Source organism: Strix aluco, chromosome 8 (assembly GCF_031877795.1).
Source record: "Strix aluco isolate bStrAlu1 chromosome 8, bStrAlu1.hap1, whole genome shotgun sequence".
NCBI classification, from domain to species: Eukaryota; Metazoa; Chordata; class Aves; order Strigiformes; family Strigidae; genus Strix; species Strix aluco.
This window is the reverse complement of record NC_133938.1, coordinates 8,673,045-8,693,454: the sequence shown is the minus strand read 5'-3', so window position 1 is coordinate 8,693,454 and position 20,410 is coordinate 8,673,045. Positions and strand designations below refer to the sequence as shown.

Below are 20,410 nucleotides of genomic sequence, written 5' to 3'. Positions count from 1 at the left end.
AACTTCTTTTTGGTGTGTAACTATCAAAAGCTGGGCTTCAGTTTTGTGTATCAAGAATTCTGAAGGAAGAAGTTTGTATTTTCAGCTTATCAAAGCTGTATGTGAAAATGTGCGAGTGCCTCAAAAAGACCGATCGAGTGCACTGTCCATGGTCCTGGCAGAGATTTGACAACTCGATTCTGAAGTGAAACTCCATATAAACTAACTCTGTTTAGTATGGCTTAAATCAGAAAATGAATACCAAAGTCTTTACCACAGACTGTTTCTAAATGATCTAGGTTTCTGCAATAGTCTTCTTCCCTATAAAATGACACCACCGTCACAATAATGTTATGAACCTTAACTCAGTGACGTTTATGCAATATTTTGGAGGCTGTCAAGCAAAGTTCTGAAAAAATCTGGTTTTTCTTTAATGATAGGCATAAGACTTTCCTTCATTCCATGCTGCTGAACAGTTCAGCATTCATAAATACGGAGAAGACTAGTTAATATTTTAATTCTAAGCAACTTAGATTAAAAAAAAAAAAAAGACATCTTTAACAATGTGCAGCTGTTACTAATGAACTAAGAAGCTGATTAAAAATATCATGATGGATATTAATGCATTATTATAATCCACCTTAATGCAGAAAATCTAAATGGAAAGGAAATATATGTATTATAAAATCCTGAAGTCTTTAGATTTTGAGAAAGTAACAGTCCTCTAAAATTTAACTCATTAAGACTAAGTGCAAAATTGGATGTAATTAATGGGAAATTAAAAATAAACAGGAGAAAACTGATTCCTGAAACTGAGATTTCTTTTGTGCATACTTATGAAAATTCCTGAAATGGATGATATCTCTCCTTTTTCTTCCTCCATGTTACGCATTTATTAGAACATCAGATAAGGTCATTCAGAAAAACACTTTCTGTAGAAAGGTATGTCCACAATTCTAGGGAATCCTGAGTGAAAACTTTTGACTGTGGGCCTAGGGCAGACTTTTTTTTCATTGAAAATGTCATGTAACTGAGACCTTTTCAATCTGTGTTCATTTTCTCAGATTGTTCTCTGCTGCCACAGTATGGTGCTCAGCTGCTGTTTGAAAACATGAAAAAGAGGATCTTTATCAGAGAATGCAGTTCTTTTCATGTACCAATATGATTGGTTGCCATGTAAGATCTCTTTTAAAGTCTATTGAAAACACTTTAAGCTGTATCTTATATTTCCTAAGAAGTGAAAAAACAGTTTTCAATTAAGTACCTACTGCTTTAACATTAAAAAGCTCCTATCTCCTCATGTATTTGTATGTTATTTTGTCTTCAAAACAAAGATAAATATTGCTTTCAGTATTTCTGGATAATAGCAGCACTTCAACTGGAGCTAGCATTTTCAAAAATATACTCTTTTTTTCTTCCACACTATTATGATCTTCTAAAATAAAATACACTTGAATGTAACATGATGTCTAAAAACAAGGATGGCACTAGCCTCCCTTACATGTAAGTTTAATGTCCCTCTTCATTGCACTATTATTTGATTGAAAAATACTTTCCTAACAGTGCAGAAATGTAAGGGCCATTAAAACCATACTGCAATCAAGAACAGATCACAGACTACATATAATATCTCTCAGCTATGCTTTCTATAAATCTATTACATTGTCATGAACCTTAACTCTTCTCTTCAAGTACATATGTTCAAATACTTGAGGTCAACAGTAAGGATGCACTGAGTCAGCTTGGGTCACCTGAACTACACTTCCTTGGTCTACATTATCTTATAATCTGCATCAAAATCTTTTCTTATTTCTTTATTTTCTCATTCCTATGTGATATAATGATATATCCCAGACACCCTTCTGACATACACACTGAAGTCTTTTTAGAGCCAGCTTTCATCTTTCAAGGCTTAATGACAACAGAGATAAAGTCTTACTGAATATGTGCATAGCAAGGACAAAGAACTCCAGGATTAGCACAGAGCTCTTATGCAGAAGGCCTCAAGTGCACACCTTACTAATACACTGCAAAAAGGACTGCTGAGCGATGGTGGGATTCTTTTTACACACAGCATATTTATAGAGAACTGTAAAAAGGGTTGCACAATACATTACCTGAACCAACTTCTCCAACTAGATGAGGACAAGTGATGAAATATCCAAAAATGAGGTGACAGACAAATAAATGTTTCCTTAAATCAGATTTGAGACATCTTTTTGTTTATCTGTTAGATATATACCATTACAAGAAGGAAGATGAATCTGAAGAGAAGGTGGAGAAAGCTATGTAGAAACCTCCAACCCTGACTGAATGTGACAAAAATTTTTGTTTGTTTATTTTTGAATGTTTTATTTGTGACATTATGTTTAAAGTAAATGGCCTGCAGTCTTATACAAAAATCTTAAAAATCTTTCCAGTGGGAATTTTGTAATACTGGAAAGTTATTTGAAACCGTATCTACCTCATTGTGAATTTGTTTTGTTCTTACGCTGTAAGGAGTGAATGAAGTCACTGGCCAAATCCATTGGCTACCAATGACTGGCAAGTAAATTCTTTCCATACCCTACAACCAGATTTCTAACTTAGCTCTCAGCTTCAGTGGTGTCAGTATATTGTAGGTAAAGGTGAAATGTTAGACAAGCAAGCCCCTGGGAGCTTATTAAAACAAACATGTAAAAAGAACTGAAATATAAATCAACCAATATCCAGATCCATTTACATTTATATAAGACTGAAAACATCATTGCTCCTCTTTACATTGTAAGTAGGTTTGGCTGGAAACACTGAGAATCTGGGCTTGAAGTCTAGGAATTATTATTTTTTTTTCCTGTAGTCATCTTGTTATAGTGGTAGTACAAGATAACAGCAAAACATTAGGGCACTAGGCCTTGATCTTGCAAAGTGTTGATTGTTCTGACCTTGGAGCTTAAAGGCATTTTCACACACATTTAACTTGATGCCCTGAACTGTGCCAGTGACTTCAACAGGACTATTTAACATGCTTAAGTTTAAATCTATGCTTAAGTGTTTTGCTGGATCAGAGCCACAATGCTCAGTTTACACAAATTATATGAACAAGCTTTTGCCTAAGGTATTTAGAGATTTTAATACATTATATTTACATTATATAGCTAGTATAAAGCTAAATCAATAAATAGTTCTTTCTTTGGTTAAATTAAAAGGCATAAATCCAAATCCTTTGGACTGAGCAGACTTTAAAATTGTTAGATAAACCTTCAATCCCAAGGTCTCAGCCCTACAGGTAATGTGGGCCACGCTAACTATCTTCTGGGTCTACAGTCAAAGAATACAGATTAAAATACAACTCCAGCCCCACAGATGCATTACACAGTCACCACTGAGGAGATCTAAATAGAAACCAACTCAAACATCATCAAAATCCCAGCAGAGTCAATGCAGTAAAGTGCTACGGGGCAAATGTAGCTAATAGCTCCACATAGCACGATTTCCCCTACACGCAAGTACATTCAGCATTACTATCAACATGGTAATTATTGCTTAATGCTGTGCTACAAAAGAGGGAAAACAAATTTCTGTAAATGGAAGTGAAAGAAGAATGAATGTATTCTAGAGTTTTCACAGGTTTCTAAGGGCCATACATATCTTCAAAATATCTGCATTTCCTTCAGGGCAACTTGGTAAATTTTAAAATTTAAAGACCTTAGACCTGCTTTTCTGATGGAATTATATTATTTGGTTGTACTGTGTTATTTCCCAAGTACCAACCAAAAAAGGAGTTCTAGTGAGAAAGGCACTAAACACAGAAAATAAAATAGGTGCTCCCTGTCTCCAAAAACTTAGGGTGCAGTAACTAAAGGCAGCTGCACAGATCTGGAGGTTGAACTGACTGCGTGGTCAAAGTTTGTTTCCTACTGGGATTACAGCTATCCCACTGAGCTGTACAGCACCCAATCAAACAGTACAAAGTGCTGAGGACAGCAATGAGTAAAATCTGCCTCTTACCTGACATTTGTCATTGCCATGAAACAAGGATTCAGACCCTGAAATGCCTTCCTGCACTTGGGTGTTAGTTCAGGTTTGTCAGGACAACTGACTAGATCATTAATGTTTCCTCTCCAGCCCAGATAAACCACATGCTATGCCAGCTTCTCTGGAAAAGCAGATGTACATACTAGGGGATGGAGCAAATAGGGACCACAAAAGACACAAGGACAGGGAAGACAGGATATAAAGTTACATGAATGGCACTGAGATGGGGATCTTGAATGCCCGGAAGAGAACATGACTACCTTGTCCAGCCCTGGTATTTCAAAGACCTAACTGCTATTTTGGATTTTCCCTTCACAACTTAAAGAGATAAGGGGAATGAATAGGAAAGTACAAAGCAAAAATAGTAAGATAGGAGCAGCAAACACATGCCACAACTTCTTTCTTGTAGTTAGCTTAGGAAAGTATAAACTAAACAGAAAGAAAAGGGAAGGCTAGATTTGAGGCAAAGAAAGGGCAAGCCAGATGAAGGACAAGTGTGGAGATGAAGAGCCTGACATGGAAATGGGAAGAACCATGAAGCAAAAGGCCAACCTGCACAGCTACAGAAAGTCTAGTGAGAACTTCAGAGAGATCACTGACTTTCCAAAGGTTTCCCTGTGAGGCTATAGGATGAAAGGTGCAACATGCCTCCTATGCATGAAAACAGTTTGTATAGACTAACACCACCACTTATTTTTGGTGTCATTTACTGTCGTTCCTTTCAGGACATTTTCTTCATACCAACTGGATCATAACATTTTTTCTGCAGGTGATTTCTTAACTCAATAGTTTCTTTATGCTCAAAGCTGCTTTTTTGTGACGTTCCAAGAATTTTTTTTCTAAGAAGTTTTAAATGGACAAGGGTAGTTATAAAATGTGAGCTGCAAAATTGACAAGATTTAAACCCTTCTTCCAAATCTAAGATTTTTTTACTCATAGTTAGACAAACAATTTGTGCAAATCCTTCTAGAAGTTATTTTACTATATAAAACAGTGCTCTTTCTTGAATTTAAGAAATAACCAGCTTATACATTTAGTAACCTTGCACAATATTAACTGTAAATGATGATTTTATTGAGTTTGTTTTTTTCTAAAACTACATATTACTGCCAACTAAACCAGAGTATTTCTTGTTTTTACCATGAACAGTTGTATATATCCTACAGACAGATGGCAACTTTCAACAGTAGCATAGTTTTGCCTATCTTTCCTTGTCTATGATTCCCACAAGCCAGCTTATCTCCCAGAACTTCCTTTAAATTCTAACAAAGAAAATTTCCTTAAAACTGATGGTATAGAATAGTTCCTTGTTATTTTTCATGTTATTTATATAATTTCCCTGGTAGAACACTGTGCTATTATATACTATAAATCATATTTTATTTCGGAAAGAACGGTTGGTGGTGTTATTTTTAGGTCTAACTCTACTTCTGCTGATATCCAACCCAGCTAAGAAAATAGCTGTAGGAACATTTAAAATCTCACATATAGTTTTGGGATGACATCCATATTATGAATGTTATGGGAACAGCAGTACTATATGAGGAAATAGATACACCACTGAATAAAGAGCATGTGCCCTGAACATATATGTAGGTGCACTTTTACATTCTAGAGAAACAAGAAGTTGGGTTTACTTTTTTTAAAGCATTATTTCTGTGGCTTTTTTCAGACTAAGTAAATTGCCACAAATTGCATTTAGATGGCATTTCAACCTAGCTGCAGTCAGATCCATTGGAAAGTACAGTACCTGATACCAACATGATTTCAAAGGTATGATACATTACACTGAAGCCTGTAACTTCTATTTTTTTGAAGATGAAGAGTATACTTTTCTTTTACAGAACTGTTATTACATAACCTAACACTGAACACAGAAATGGGAAATTTAACCTTAGAAAAATTGTCTATTTTCTTTGTTTCAGGCTTTAAAACAGTCATAACTGTGCAGTTAAAAATGGACCAGTAGATATCAGTAGAACAGATCAACAATTTTTACTAGGGTACCCAGTCATTTAGACAGTAAATAAGGGATATTTGATCAATGAACCAGCAATGTGACATCTGGTGTGCAGTTTCACAGTCTTAGGGCCTATTCTGATCTCTCTGATACCAGCATAAATCAGGAGTAACTTACATAAATTAAAAGTACATACCAAAGTGGTGTGGGATCAGAATGAAGCACCTTGTGTTCCAATCTGTTTCACTCAGTATCTACGTCTGACTTAAGAGACTGGCTCACTTACAGAGCTCTACATTAGACATATTGCCTTCTTGTTTTAAAATATGTATGTTTAATATTTAATTTAACAGAATTCCATATTCCAGTCTCTGTGTACTGTGGAAGTCCCTTTGAGGCTTGTGGTTTGTATGTGCAGTTTCAATTCTCCTCAAGTATAATTTGGAAGCACCATTGCCTAATGGGGTGAAAGGAAGTATCTGTCTCCAATTAATCTTGTTTCTCTTTTGAGTGAGTAATGAAAATATTGCCAAGCCAATGGTGATTTGTAAAGTGGGTTGTAGGAGTTGAGCCAGGCTCACCAAAATTCATTTAATTTATTATGTGTGGTAGTGGAATACTAGTAGAGGTACAGGTCTCATCAATTGCCCACACACTTCAAGTATGCACAGCTAATTTAGACTACCATCTTCAAATGACTACACACTCAAAAATTTTACCAACTCTGGAATATTCGTTAGAATGCTACGCATAACTGTTACTGCACATGAGACTGTATAAGTATCATAAAATAGGTACTGTAAATGTAAATTGAGCCTGTGCTTATATTTTCACAGAAATATAAAAATTCTTTTCCATTACTTTATGCCGTAGAATATTGCATAATATAGGCTGAGATGAGACACACATCAACGATATGCAAAAAACTAATTTCACAGTTTAAAAAAACTACTCACAGATTTTGAACTTAGGATCTGTTGGGACAAACCATAGAAAGTCTGAAGTTACCTAAGGCCAACAATGGCAGAATGAAAATGGCAGTTTAAATGATACCTGGGTGACCATCACAGCTAGCTTGCAGGAGAGACTATTTTCAAGACCATTTGGCACATCTAGAATGTGGGACAGCTCTCTAAAGTAAAGAATATAAACATTAAAAGGTCAGAAATAGAATAGCTAAGTTATCCATTCACACTGGCAATGGGAATCTTTGCCATTTGGCTCTGAACCACTTTGCCATTCTGCATCCTAATGACAATTACATGTCCCATACTGATATTTCACTTTCAATTTTCATAGAATTAGTGAAAGTATTTAAGGAGTTAATGGAGGCATAGTACTTTCTTCAGAGAAAATATGAAATTAGATTAGAAATTAGATTGCCTTGAAAACATTACATGCAGCAAAATGTGCACTCAGAAAGCCTTCAGGAGTAATCATCTAAGCATGGTTTCTTGTGACTTGCATTTTACTGTGCCACAACAAAAATAAAAAGCCCCAAAGATCTGTGGCAAGATTCTGTTGTCTCCAAGAGGCACAGTTCAAAACTTCATAATCCAGGAGAAGTGAAATTGTTTCAAACCATTCTCCATACTCACAGTCACAAACTGCTGCAGGCAGCTGTAAAATTCGCCTGGAATGAACCAGAGAGTATCGGTGGCTACAGGGCAGCTCGACAGATATGCTGCAGCCTTCCCCTAACATGCTTCCCTGCTTCAGGCCTGTGCTCAGCATGAAGACTTCGGAGTTTGTCCTCAGATGGCATCTTTAAGTTACCTTTCACCACGTGCTACCAGGGGTATCGTCCCTTCGCCAGGAATAGAGCTTTTAAGGGCCTCTTTATGCCAATCTGATTCCTCTTATCTTACATAAGGGGCCAGAGCAGGGACAGAGCTCACTTTCTTAGCTCTAAATCTATCCTATATGGCACGCAATTCTCTAAAGTACAGCCAGCTTCTGCTTTGATGAAGCACTGTGCAGTGAAGACTGAAGGATCCTGTTTTTCACCATTTAAAGATGTATGATAGCAACAAAGCTCTATGTTAAAATATTTAACTCGCAGAGAACTTATGGAAATTGTCTATTCAAGCTCAGCAAAGACATTAAATTACCAAGCTGTTCTAGGACAGTTGTGTGTGGAGAAAAGCCAGAAATGCTCTGAGATTGTAATGTTACTTACAAAGATTATAGCATGAGCCTGATTCAGAAGCTTTTTATACAGATCAGCATGGTGAGCTGCAAAATGTTACCATATCAATTTCTGCAAAACATACTGTGTGTGTACATATAGATATAAAATCAGGACTTATACACAGCACATTTCCTGCCACATTTTGAATGGCATCTGTTTGTTTAGTTTGCTGAAATATGAAAAATAATATTTAGCAACTACTGGTAACACAATGTTAACAAGATTTAAGAGTATAGCTCTGTCTGTCAAAATGCAGATAGAAGGATTTGTCTTTTATCTCAGTGTTTTAATCAGTCAGATCAGGGTTTTGATGAATATGCAAATGTCACTGTTTATACACTATTTTCAGAGTGAAAGGAAACAAATTCAGTTTCATTATAGAATTAATGACAGCTCTGTCCTCTAAGATTAATAATTAAAACCCTACACACATTAAGATGATAGTGCTCTTTCTTCCCACCCTCTAAAGATTTTACTTTTCTATTTTTTTGATACCTCTTTCCCTTACAATTGTTTGTCCCGCTAATTAGAATGATTAATAATTAATGCCAGTTCAGGGATATGGAATAGTCATCTTTAGAACAAGAACTGTACTTAACTGACAAAAGGGTTAAAAATGCTTTCTTTTGTTAATTCTGGTTTTCACCCTTCTCCATAAGTTAATTTTTCCCTCCAAGGTTTATGCCACGATAGGGATCTCAATGGCCTGCTCTAATGCTGGAAGCCTTTTATTTATTCCAGTGCAGGCTATACATTTGATTTCATTCTGATTTTCACAATATATTCTGGGATTCTTTTTAAAGCCCCAGCTGCTGGGATCAGCAGCCTTCATAGGAATCGCAGCCTTCTTTTTCTGACACACATGCTACAAGTTTAGGTCAAATCAGATCTCAGAGAAAAGATTAAGAAATTGGGACAAGTGCACTATTAAGTCTGAGAATGTAAATATAAAGTAAAAGAAAAAAAAAAAAAAAAAAAAAAACCACCCAAAAATAAAAAACCCAACAAGATTTCAGCTATAATTTTTTAATCTGATGATTTTTAAGTTGATAGGGGAGTGGCTGAGTCATGCTTTCCAAATCATCAGCACAGGCAATATTTCAGAGGAAGGTTATAGCAAAGTGAGCTGAAGTTCAGCCTTACTATTTACCCTCCCTTCCTGCACCACAGTAACTATCACATTTCATTTTCATCTGGCCACTAGAATGTACAGTGAGACAACTAAACCCTTTTTAATTTCAATCACCAAAGCATGCATTTTTAAGAGCAAATAAAATAGGTAGTTTGTGTATGTTTTGCATTACTTTACCAGGAAAAGCTATATTCTAGTTCTGAAGACACACATTTCCTTCTGAACAGAAAAGCTCTTCCAGAAAGACGAATGGACAGAGTACTCTAAAAATCACATTTCTTCAACAAAGCTGTTTCAGTTTCATCTTTTAACGTCTTTAGAGGTGAATTGCTCCTACATGGGAATTTAGCATTGCCTTGCATATCGCAAAGGAAATATTTTACGTGAAATTAAATTAGCATTTGTCTATATTTCACCATGCAGGTACAGTACCTCCGTGTGTCATTGATAGCAGTAAAACAAATATGTGTGTGTGTATACTTTAGCAGGGATGATGAATTATACTCTATAAGCATTTAAGGGCAGACATTCATAATGAAGCCTGCTCGCTGGCAAACATGCCTATTACTTACCACGCTGAGTCCTAGCAATTCTCTGCAAAAGTAGTCCATGTTCCTCCTTTGTAAGTTGTCAAGATAGTGCTGAAGGCGAGTATAGGTGTAGGGGTAGCAGTAAGCAAATTGATAAGTGTCATCCTCTCGGTCAAAGCAAAAAGCAAATGACATGACATAGTTCTTCCTGTGGTCTGGGCAGCGATAGTAATACACATTTTTAGAGGGTATTCTTTGCCTAAAAAGCAAAAACAACATATATATACATTGACATATATATACACTGACATAAGAAACGTGGATGAAAAGGTTATGTGAGATTCAAATTTCCTCTAGAGCAAATGAAGTGTAACAGCTTGAGCAGCTCAGGAGCTGGTGAGCAGATCCCAGAGCGCTCATGCTGACAACCTCTGAAAAGGGGTCCGTGCATGGCACAGCTCCCTCCAGGTGCCCAAGCTGGGAGGGTCACCATAGCAGGGGAGAGCACCATACAACCAGAGAAACCCACTCCCATGAAGTGAAAAGGATGCACAGGCAGTTAAGCTATCCTCTACTTCACTATAAGGCTGGTGTAATCTCACACCACTACACAGGCTTCAGCTAAACCTCTGGCTGGAGCGTGGCTACATCCTTTGATACAGTTCTAATTCACCAGCACAGAGATGAGGCATAATTAATGAAGGAATGTCAGTATAAGGTAACTTTGACAGAACTGTTACTGAAATTCAGGACATCTTTATATTGTCATTATCCTTAATAGTCAGCGGATATATCAACACCTACTTGATGAATGGAGGAAAAAATAAATTCTTGAGCTGAAAAAAAAAAAACAAAACACCCAAACAAAATACTTCAGGTACAGAAAATAATCTGGTCCTAAATTAGAAAGGAGAAAAGGGTATTTGGTCCTGTTCCAAATTGGATTGCTGCCCTCCTTGAGAGTTCTAGCTTATCTGACAAGATAAAAATGAATATACATGACAGTAAATAATTATAATAAAGAGATTTACGTCATTGTCATCAAGCTGGTATCTGTTTAAGGAATAACAAATGTCTGCCTGCCATCTTTCACCCAACTTCAATTATTCTGCTATTTCTCAACAGAGATGAGAAATATTTCAGATGTGGGTCAAAAACTTGTTCTATGGACTAGAGATGTTCAATATTTCTGTTTGTATCCTTTCTTCATTTCATAGATGGATTTTCTAGCTTTATTTAGACAGAAGAGTCTCCAGTCATGCCATGCACTTGTAATTTGATGTAACTAACTTACCAGTCATGTTTGGCAACAAAACACTATGGTCCTGCAGACTCTAACTGATTCGATTACACAACATTATAAACAGGTCTCATCTAATGATTGGAGCAGATCTCAGCTAAACTAGGATCATGGTGAGGGAAAACATAATAAGATTTACAGACATAGCAGTAGTAATGTGCCTCTTTGTAATACTTCCGAGAAGCTGGTCTACTGCAGAGCATCAGTTTTGCCCTTTCATTGTTAATATGAAATAGAGGACAAAATCCTCTCGTTATGCAGAAGTATGTGTTTGCCAATTAGCAGCAGTTAAGGAGTCTGATCAGCAAGACTCAGGATCTACAAAGAGAAACAGAAAGGAATTGAGATGTTCTTGAAAAAGTACAATAAAGAGCTAGTGATGCAGTTAATTAGACTTGAAATAAGAATTTATTTCCCCCCTGTATTGCCCTGGTTCCTGAACATTCAGGGCTTCAAGAATTTATTTCAGCATTTTTGATTAAATAAGACACTTGCTTATCACTAAGATCTGAAAATTATTTTTAAGTCACAAACATGAAGGACAGAAAAACAATTCTTTTAATTTTTTTTAAAAGTATCAGTAGGGGAAAAATGCCACCAGCCGTCTGCATGCAGTACCCTAACCTAATAGGTTTCTCCACTATCTTAACATGTTTCTATCATTCGCCCTTACTCTGGAGTGCTATAGGACATCCCTCATTTGGTCTCAAATCAAGCAGATGATATGGCAGTGGGTAAATGTATTCTAGCTCCCAGTCCTCAAACCGTAAGGCAAGTTTAAACAGTATGTTGCTGAGTTGTTGAACTTTATTTGTTTCCAAATTAGCATGGGAGAAATAATAAAGGACAAGCCTTACTTTATGCTATAAAAATTTCATGTAAAGTGAGACCAATAGGAAATTCAGGGTTTTAGAAAGGCTAATGCTAATTGAAATTCATCTGCTGATAGTTAATGTTTAAATGACACATAGTTCTCCTTGGTTCAATAACTTTCTACTTTTAAGCAAGTTGCAGACAACTTTGTCAATGTATTAAAGGCACTTTTGATATTTCATTCCCTTTCCCCTTCATTATAGAAGCTAAGCATCTGTTTTATTATCCACTTTGACACATCACTTTATGGCTGCATTTGGCTATTATGGCTAATCTTGATGTCTAGGACATCTGGTATTGACATTTCACTATCTGGTGTCTGACACAACAGCAGAAACCATCCTCAGTTCCTAGGTTTAAATTCACCCTCTCAGGGCAGAAAGTGCCCAAACTCTTAATTCAAACCATATCTTCCAAAAATAATTATAATAGTACTCCTGTCACTGCTAATCTATTTTTATCTCTCCTAGCACTTTGTCACTGCTAATCTATTTGTGAGTCATATAGAGAAAGAGAGTTAGTGTTTAGATACCAACAACACATCTTTACACACAGGAGCCTAATCAGATTGAGATCTTATCATGGAATTAAAGAAAAAAGGGAAAGAAAAAGAAAGAAAAGAGACACAGTACTAGATATCACCAACTGAGTTTTTGATAACGAAAAGACATTGCTCAGTTCTTGAATTAACCTTTGTGTCCTAGACGCACTATTGTTTACTCTTTCCCTTTTTTGTTCTATGCCTTCTGGAAAAGGACACCCACACACTGTGGCAGCAGCTGCTCCTATTAATTTAAAGCTATTACAAAAATTAAAATTAAACCCAATTACTTTGGCTGGTTTATAGCCGGGGAACGGCTTAGTCTGATTGTTCCCTCTGGTTATGGACAAAAACAATATTCCTACCTACAGGCAGCTGCCAGTGGAATACTAATGCATCTAGGGCCTGGCAGGGACAGATTCAGAATGCAGAGTCTAACTGCATTTCTTACTAGAGAAAAATATCTTATCACGGATCTGCAGAAATGCACCAACTTCTTACACTGTAAGCCACAATGAAGCTGGTTTGTAGTTAGAGGTAGGAAAGCAAAGTGATGGTAGAAAGCTTAATGCTCAAGATTTGTCATTTTGCATTTCCAGGCAGCTCACACTAAGAAATGCACCCTGCTAATTGATACACAACTGCCTGGATTTCAGTGCTACTGAATGGTTATTTAAAGGAGAACCACCCCAATTCTAAGTACAGCCATAGAGAATACCATGCAAGCAACTAACTTCCAGTCTGGTTTTAGAAATATATTTACAGAAATGAAGCTTGATATTTTGCAAAATTCTGAAACAAATTTAGACTGCCTAGTCTTAAAGATAAATGCAAAACTTGTTCTGTCAGAGGAAGAAGGAAGCCCAGAAGCGATTTTCTCTCTGACTCTCATATTTTGTCTCTCTATTTTGACTGTCCAGTGCCAGGCAAAAGCTTGAGCCAGTGGATTTGAGTGTCTTCTCCTCCTATCTGACAAGGTAGCACTCCCAACCCAGCAGATGTGTTACTGCAAGTGTGAATGTACATGTGCTTGCCTGTTCCTGTATGTTTGCTACATTGTAGTCTGGGGTCAGGACATTTACTCTGTTTTGGTAGCATGCAGTAAGATCAAATTTGTCAGTTTACCAAAAAAAAAAACCACCCAACAACAGAGTCCTCATTCAGTCTCAAAAACCTGATAGCTGTAGGGGCCCCAGGATTTTACTCTTTCCTGCTACAACAGACAGTGAGTATAACAACTTTGAAAATTTTATCCTAACTATACTTCTATTTTGAACATAATTTTAATTTGAAATCTAATCATTTTGATCTTAAAGGAAAATTTTATTATCTGTTCTGCTTTTTTCTCTCTGCTACCTTATTTCCTTTTGAAAATTGGGAGTTAATCAAGACTTTGGGGAACAAATGCTTGGGGGTGGCGGGCATGCTCCTCTGTGGCACCTGTTCTTTAAGTTTTAAACACATAAGGGTGCTAATCAAATCCTTTTGTGGTACCACAACACAAATAATTAGAAAATAACAATCTTTGAGCATTTTTCCCCCTCTATTGCATGACCAAAGCAGGGAGCTTTTGCCCAGCCAAATTTTCAATGACTTTAATGAGCAACCTAAACAGTCTTTGGACAGCTTTTAATATGGCACTCGTGAAGTAATTATTCAGTTCCTTGCCTCTACAGGATTGGGTTAGACATATCACAGTCAGTAGACTTCAAAGTAAAACGATGATCTTTGGAGGAAAAACAAAAAGCTGCAGGTGCTGTGAAAGATCAATGGCCAAAATAACAATTAAGTGATCTGACTTGTAGAAAAATACTCCAGTGAATCTGATTGCAATGTAGTGTTAGCTGTGGTGACACACTGTGGTGATCATTTTCAATTGCCATCAATTTGCAGATGTAGAGATACAACTTAACAATTTTACAAATTTCCAATATTGCATATATAATTCAAAGGGGTGGGCCTGAGTCACAATCTCAGAGGAAATTAAGGCTACATTTTAAAGACATTTCAAGCACAAAACCGGATTCCGATTCTACTTTGGAAAATAACCTTCAGGTATTTATGGATGATACCCAAAATACTAGATCTAGCTATTCCTGAGTGTTCAAATTTTATTTTTAAAGCTGGATGTCCCTATTTATTAACTGCAAGAAATCCAACAAATGCTGAAGAAAATATAACGATGTTAACCATGCACTGCAAACTTCTCTTCTGGGAGGCAGCCCATTCAAATTGAAGGTCTTATTGACTTGTTTGTCTGTTAGTCTAAGCCATTATTTTTCTTCTTGCTTATTCTTGTTGACAAGTGGAGCTGACCATCTTCAAAATTCCTAGCTTACTTGTGACAAAATAAGTTTGTAGGGTTTTTTCTTGCACATAATTATATATTTGATTCACAGAGCATGGAGTGACAGTGAATATGTCAGATGGCATTAAATATTTTTTACAGATAACTGAATGGGTTTTGGCACAGCTAACTCAGTTTCAGACACTGCAAAATAAGTCCTGCTTTTATTCTTGCTAATATGTATTAGAATGTTCTCCAAATCCTTTTATCATTTTTAGCAGTCTACTATATACCTCAAGGTTTTCCACCTCTACCAATACCTGGTTTCTTCTTCTTAATTATAAAAATCAAAATACTGTGCAATTCAATGGCTTTCATAAAAATCAGGAAATCTACAAATTAAGCATACAGCTTTCAAGGTTAATGTTAATTGAAATAATTAAGTAACCTCTATAAAGATTACTAGGGAATTCAAATAATAGTCAACTGTACAAAGATTGCTTGTAAACTCTGCATTCTTTACAACTTCAAAGGGAAAACACTGAGTTTTTTACTATTTTTTCTCTAAAACTTTATTAAATAATTAAGCAGTAAGAAGGCACTTTTTTTTTTTTTTTAGAATTTCTGCATTTTAAATGCTTGTAATAAACATGGTAAAACTTCATCAGTACTGTGTACCAGCATCAGCGCTAGTCTAACCTGGCATACTTTTTTTTTTGAGACCCGCACATCAGATGAATCAGTCCGATCAACTGATACTAAGATAGTGAAAATATCCTGAAAGTACATTACTATTGTTTTAGAACTTGAAAGGCAAAACCTAGAAACAGATTCATATGAGCAAATGTTATGAGAATAATTCCCCACATTTCAAACGTGCTTGGATACATTCAGGGAGAACTTGCTAAGAAAGGTTTTTCTTCAAAATAGTGCAGTGTTCTGACAAGGAAAATTCAGTGGTGAGGAGCATAATAAATAGAAAATAGCAGTGGGAACTGTTCTTTGTCCTGTGTTTGCAGAATACCTTACAGAAAATGTGGTACTTGCCCACAGGCCAGTCTTCTAGGTCCTACAATAATACCAATAACAGAAACATAATGAAACTATTCTACCTAAAACCAGAGGCAACCAGTGGAAGTCATTATTCCTAAAAGTGACAAGAAATGCTGAGGAAAGGGTGTACCTTGTGGGAAGTACAGTGAAGCAGTGTAGAAGGGTCCCTAATAGCAGATCATGATTATGAGATATAAAGGAATGCTGCAAACCTGTTTCTGGATTCTGCTGGCAGATATGAAATCATCATCCTTCAATTCACCAAAATAAGCATAATATAATGAGGGGGAGGTCTACTAAATTATGAGTGGCAAGAAATAATTTTTAGAATGACTGAATTACTTTTTAAGCAGTTTCATATATGAGAAGGCAACTTTGCATCCCCCAAATGAAGATAAGTTTGTTTCAGGTTCTCCAAACCTCAATATGGTTTTGTGGGAGGAGGTTTTCCTTCAGTGTTGTCCATCACTCATTTGTCTATCTCCCCTAAACATAAAACATGTTCACAGAGGTTCAGATTTGGCACACTGCCCTGTTTTGACAAAACACTTTAATATGTCTTACGGGAGCTGTCAGCTGGTAGCAAAATCCAAAATCTTTTGCCAGCAGCAAGAACAAGTGGGGTCTCCAGTGGACAAGCAGCAAATTTACCTTCTTTTCTCCCCCCTACCTGCCATTATAACTAAAGCTATACTCCCTCCTCCATCTTCTGTTTAATCGGTCCAGTTGCTAAAGCTTATACTGCAGTGACTTTACTCTGAAGCAGCAATTCCAATACTGCAATTATTCTACAGAAACTCTTTTAAACTGCAGGGATAATGAATGGTGCTGATTTTTTCTGCTGTCAAAATATGATTTGCCTACTGACCACAGGTGTTCTAGCCATGTATTGCTTCAATAGCAATATCTCTATGCAGTGCTTTTAAATCACAGAATCATCTAGGTTGGAAAGGACCTTGAAGATCATCTAGTCCAACCATTAACCTAGCACTGACAGATCCCAACTACACCATATCCCTAAGCACTATGTTGAATGGAAGGAAAAAAGAGAGGTATAAAATCTAACAGCCCACAAAAATACTAGAACAAGAAAAGAAAACAGTAAAGTTAGCCATACATGTGTCGTGATCCTCTGAAGACATCATGAGTGCTAGAGAAGGATGCAGAAACCAGCATTTCTGTCCTGAAATGCAGCTACTGGGGAAAAAAATGAACACAGTGTCAAAAAATTAAAAAAAAATTTAGGAAAGAAAAAAACAACTTAAACTGGCAAATGAGAATTTGTGATAAGAAGCCCTAGGTAAGGTAAGGAAAGAAAGAAGAAACAGCACCTTAGAATGCCTCACTACTGCAGTTCCAACATTTGAACATACAGAAAAGAAAAACAAGGTTTTTTGGAAAGAGTAGCCACAAATTCTGTTAAAGAAGTGGAGGGATTTAAAGGAATTAAGTCATCATGAAGAATGTTGTACTAGAAAAAGGTGAGGAGGACAAAAAATGCTCCACCTCAGCACATAAATCTGAAAACCATACAGCAATGCTTGTCCTAGCTTTGACCTATACCAGACTCTCTGGCCATAAAAGAACAAGTCTACTGACAACTTCAGAAGACAGTTTGAATATACTGACATCAGGGGAAAAATAAGCATATAAAAACCAGAAGAAAGCATATCACTGATTGAATCAGAAAGTAAGGAAAGTTAGGACACTGAAAGAAGGAAGCAAGACTGGCATACAGCAAGCTTACCAGATTCAAATTGTCCAGTAACAAGGTAATTGAATGACTTAGAAAAAATGACCTTTTAGGCCTTTCCCTTATCTACTACCTGTGGAAAAAAAAAAAAAAAACAAAAAAAACACCATGCTTGAGAGAATCATGTACTGGACAAATTTTAGGAAAGGCTGCTCAGTGAGAAATAGTTTATTTCTATTCAGAATCTCTTCAAAATATATTTCAATCAGATGTTTCTTTGACAGCCAGTTCAAATGAATTCCAAATAATTTCACTGAACAATTTACCCATTAACATAGTATTTTAGTGTCTTCATGCCCAAATTCAGCATTTTACTCCATTATCTTTTCCTGTCTCCACTGTAATCTGACAGACAATCCCTCCAGATTATGTTGACTGGAAAACACATACTTACAGGATCATACAGGCTATTAACTGAGTCCTTGCAATGTTTGGAGCACGTGTTGGCCTGGGAATGAGGGACCAACCTCAATCCCAAATTCAAGTCCCTGAACTGTACTACCAGTAGACCACTGGGTCAGCTCTAATAGCCTCTTAGCCTCAATTACCTAATTAGACTTTTCTTCACTCTCCTCTTCTCCCTTTCCCATCTGTTCATCTATTCCCACCACTCCCTGTTCTTCTGCAAGAATAATTTTTAAAATCTATGTTAACTTCATTTAGGTTAGTCTCAGGCGACTTCTCCTCTATGCAAGAATAATTTATAAGTCTCATAAGAGCCCCAACTTAAGGAATTATTTCAGTAATATCTGAATTCTGAAATCCATGTTTAAAATGTTGATGATTTTACAGTCTAAATACAAAGTTGAGATTGTTAATTTATGTCATTTTTATGTGAATTTTAAGTAATTAACAAAGGAAGGAGAATGGATACGAAACAGACTTTTACCAATTGTAGCTTGGTTGATATTGAGCTGTCCTTAGCAAGATCTGAAACCCTCTAGAAGCCTTAGCCTTCCCAATATATATTATTCCTGATAAAGATCAGAACATCTCTGATAGTAGATGATATATGAGCAGGATAAAGACAAAAGAAAACAGGAAATTGTCATCATGGCTCAGACTTTGTTAGCTGGGCAAACTTACCCATAATATTATGCTTTATCCTATCGTCTGTCTCCATGCAATGAAGACTGAGTTCAGTAACTCGTTTTTAATGTCCCATTTCTTACGCCTTCTAGCACCTTGTTCACTTTTTCTACCATAACAACATCTCAAATGGCTTCTGTTATGGAACTGCCAACAGCAATGTTCAGGTTTTATCCCTTCAGTTAGAGGATAAGATTTCTGTGTGGTTTCCTTCATGTATTAACTTCTCATTTATCAGGACTGAACCTTCTTTATCCATCCGAGTAACTTGTTTAGATCACTCAGAAGTTTCTAACAGTGTGCTACAGGCTTAAATTACTTAAGTAATTACATTATTGGTATGTGTTACCACCTAATCCTTCACCTCTCTCCCCAGATCATTAATAAATATATTTAGCATATGACCTGATAGCTAACATTAAGAAACGCAGCTGCTAGCCTTTTACTGTGATGAAAACTGACCACCTAGCCCTCTGCCTTTTTGTTTCCTTGTCGGTTTTTGATCTATGATGATACTTGCCCTGTCACCATATGTGACTATTTAGCCTTTGTAGCAGTGTCTTGTGACAGACTTTGTCACATGCTTTTAAAAAGTCAAGATACATTACATCAAGCAGCTCGCCTCATAAGCCTGGTAGCTGAAACCTAAAGGTGAAGAAACATTCCCAGGAATTCCCAATGGAATCAAAGGGAGATAAATAGAAAAGTCTGGTGGGCAAACCAGAAACACCCTCCCCCTTGGCACATATCGCAATTATATTTTTGAAGGACATTTCTGTTACAAAGGGAGTTACTTTATCACATGGAGAAAATGTAGGGAAGTCTAGGTCAACTAACTCTGTCCAAGTGAGTCAATCCAGGAAGATCATTTAGCACTAAAATACAAAAGTTACACCTTAAAAAAAAAAAGAAGAGGTAAAAAAAGGAGACTTGGGTTAAAGACTTTTTGCAAGATGTGTGAGTACTCGATGCTGCTTAAGCCTCTCCTATGGACTGAGAGCCTGTGCCTGGTTCTCAGCACTGTGCTTACTCTTCCAAGGGCTGAAAAAAGAAAACCTGTCAGCAGAGGGGTGGGAGTTAATGGGAATGGTGGGTGAGAGTGCCACAGACTGCAGAGCACCCAGAGTCGTGGCTAGCAAAAGTGCTACATGTGGCTAGCAAGAAAATGCATGGCTGGAGAAGTGAAGAGCAGCTAACAAAAATGCATCACATCAGGGTAGCATAGCCTCAAGTTTAGCTTCGTTACCCAACAATACTTGCTAATCTCAAACTGTGAAGGAAGGTAGGTGAAAACAACCTAGTGGCCTTGTTAAATGAAAATAGTATTGTTGTACCTAAGGAATTAGTTATTGTTTATTTCATCATCTAATCATCTAATTCCTTTTTGTGAGTGGGGAAAATTCTCTCTCTGAGCATAAGTGAGCTCAGGACTGGTTTCTGGGAAAGAGATGATGTCAGCATATTTGCAGTGACTCCCTTGAATTCAAACCTGGCCCTTACTGCTGTCAATCAAGTCCAGGGAAAAAGGGTTAGCTTATCCTTTTTATTCTCCTCTCTTTCCCACGTGGCTGTGACAGGACATTGTCAGAGGCAGGGTGCTGAGCTACAGGGACTTTTGGTCTGATCCAGCATGGACATTCCTATTTCTTTTTATGGGCACATTCACAGAGTTCTAAGCAATGTAGTGAGACATGATTTTTCTCTGCTG

General features: G+C 36.7%; 1 protein-coding gene across 1 annotated transcript in view; it reads right to left on the bottom strand.

The window, feature by feature from the left end:
- LOC141926403 (BEN domain-containing protein 5) overlaps window positions 1-20,410 on the bottom strand; it is a 971,122-nt gene that overhangs the window by 566,571 nt on the left and 384,141 nt on the right. The window contains exon 6 of the mRNA XM_074832076.1: window positions 9,849-10,065. Coding sequence (XP_074688177.1) covers window positions 9,849-10,065 — 217 coding nt within the window. The remainder of the gene's footprint in view (window positions 1-9,848; window positions 10,066-20,410) is intronic.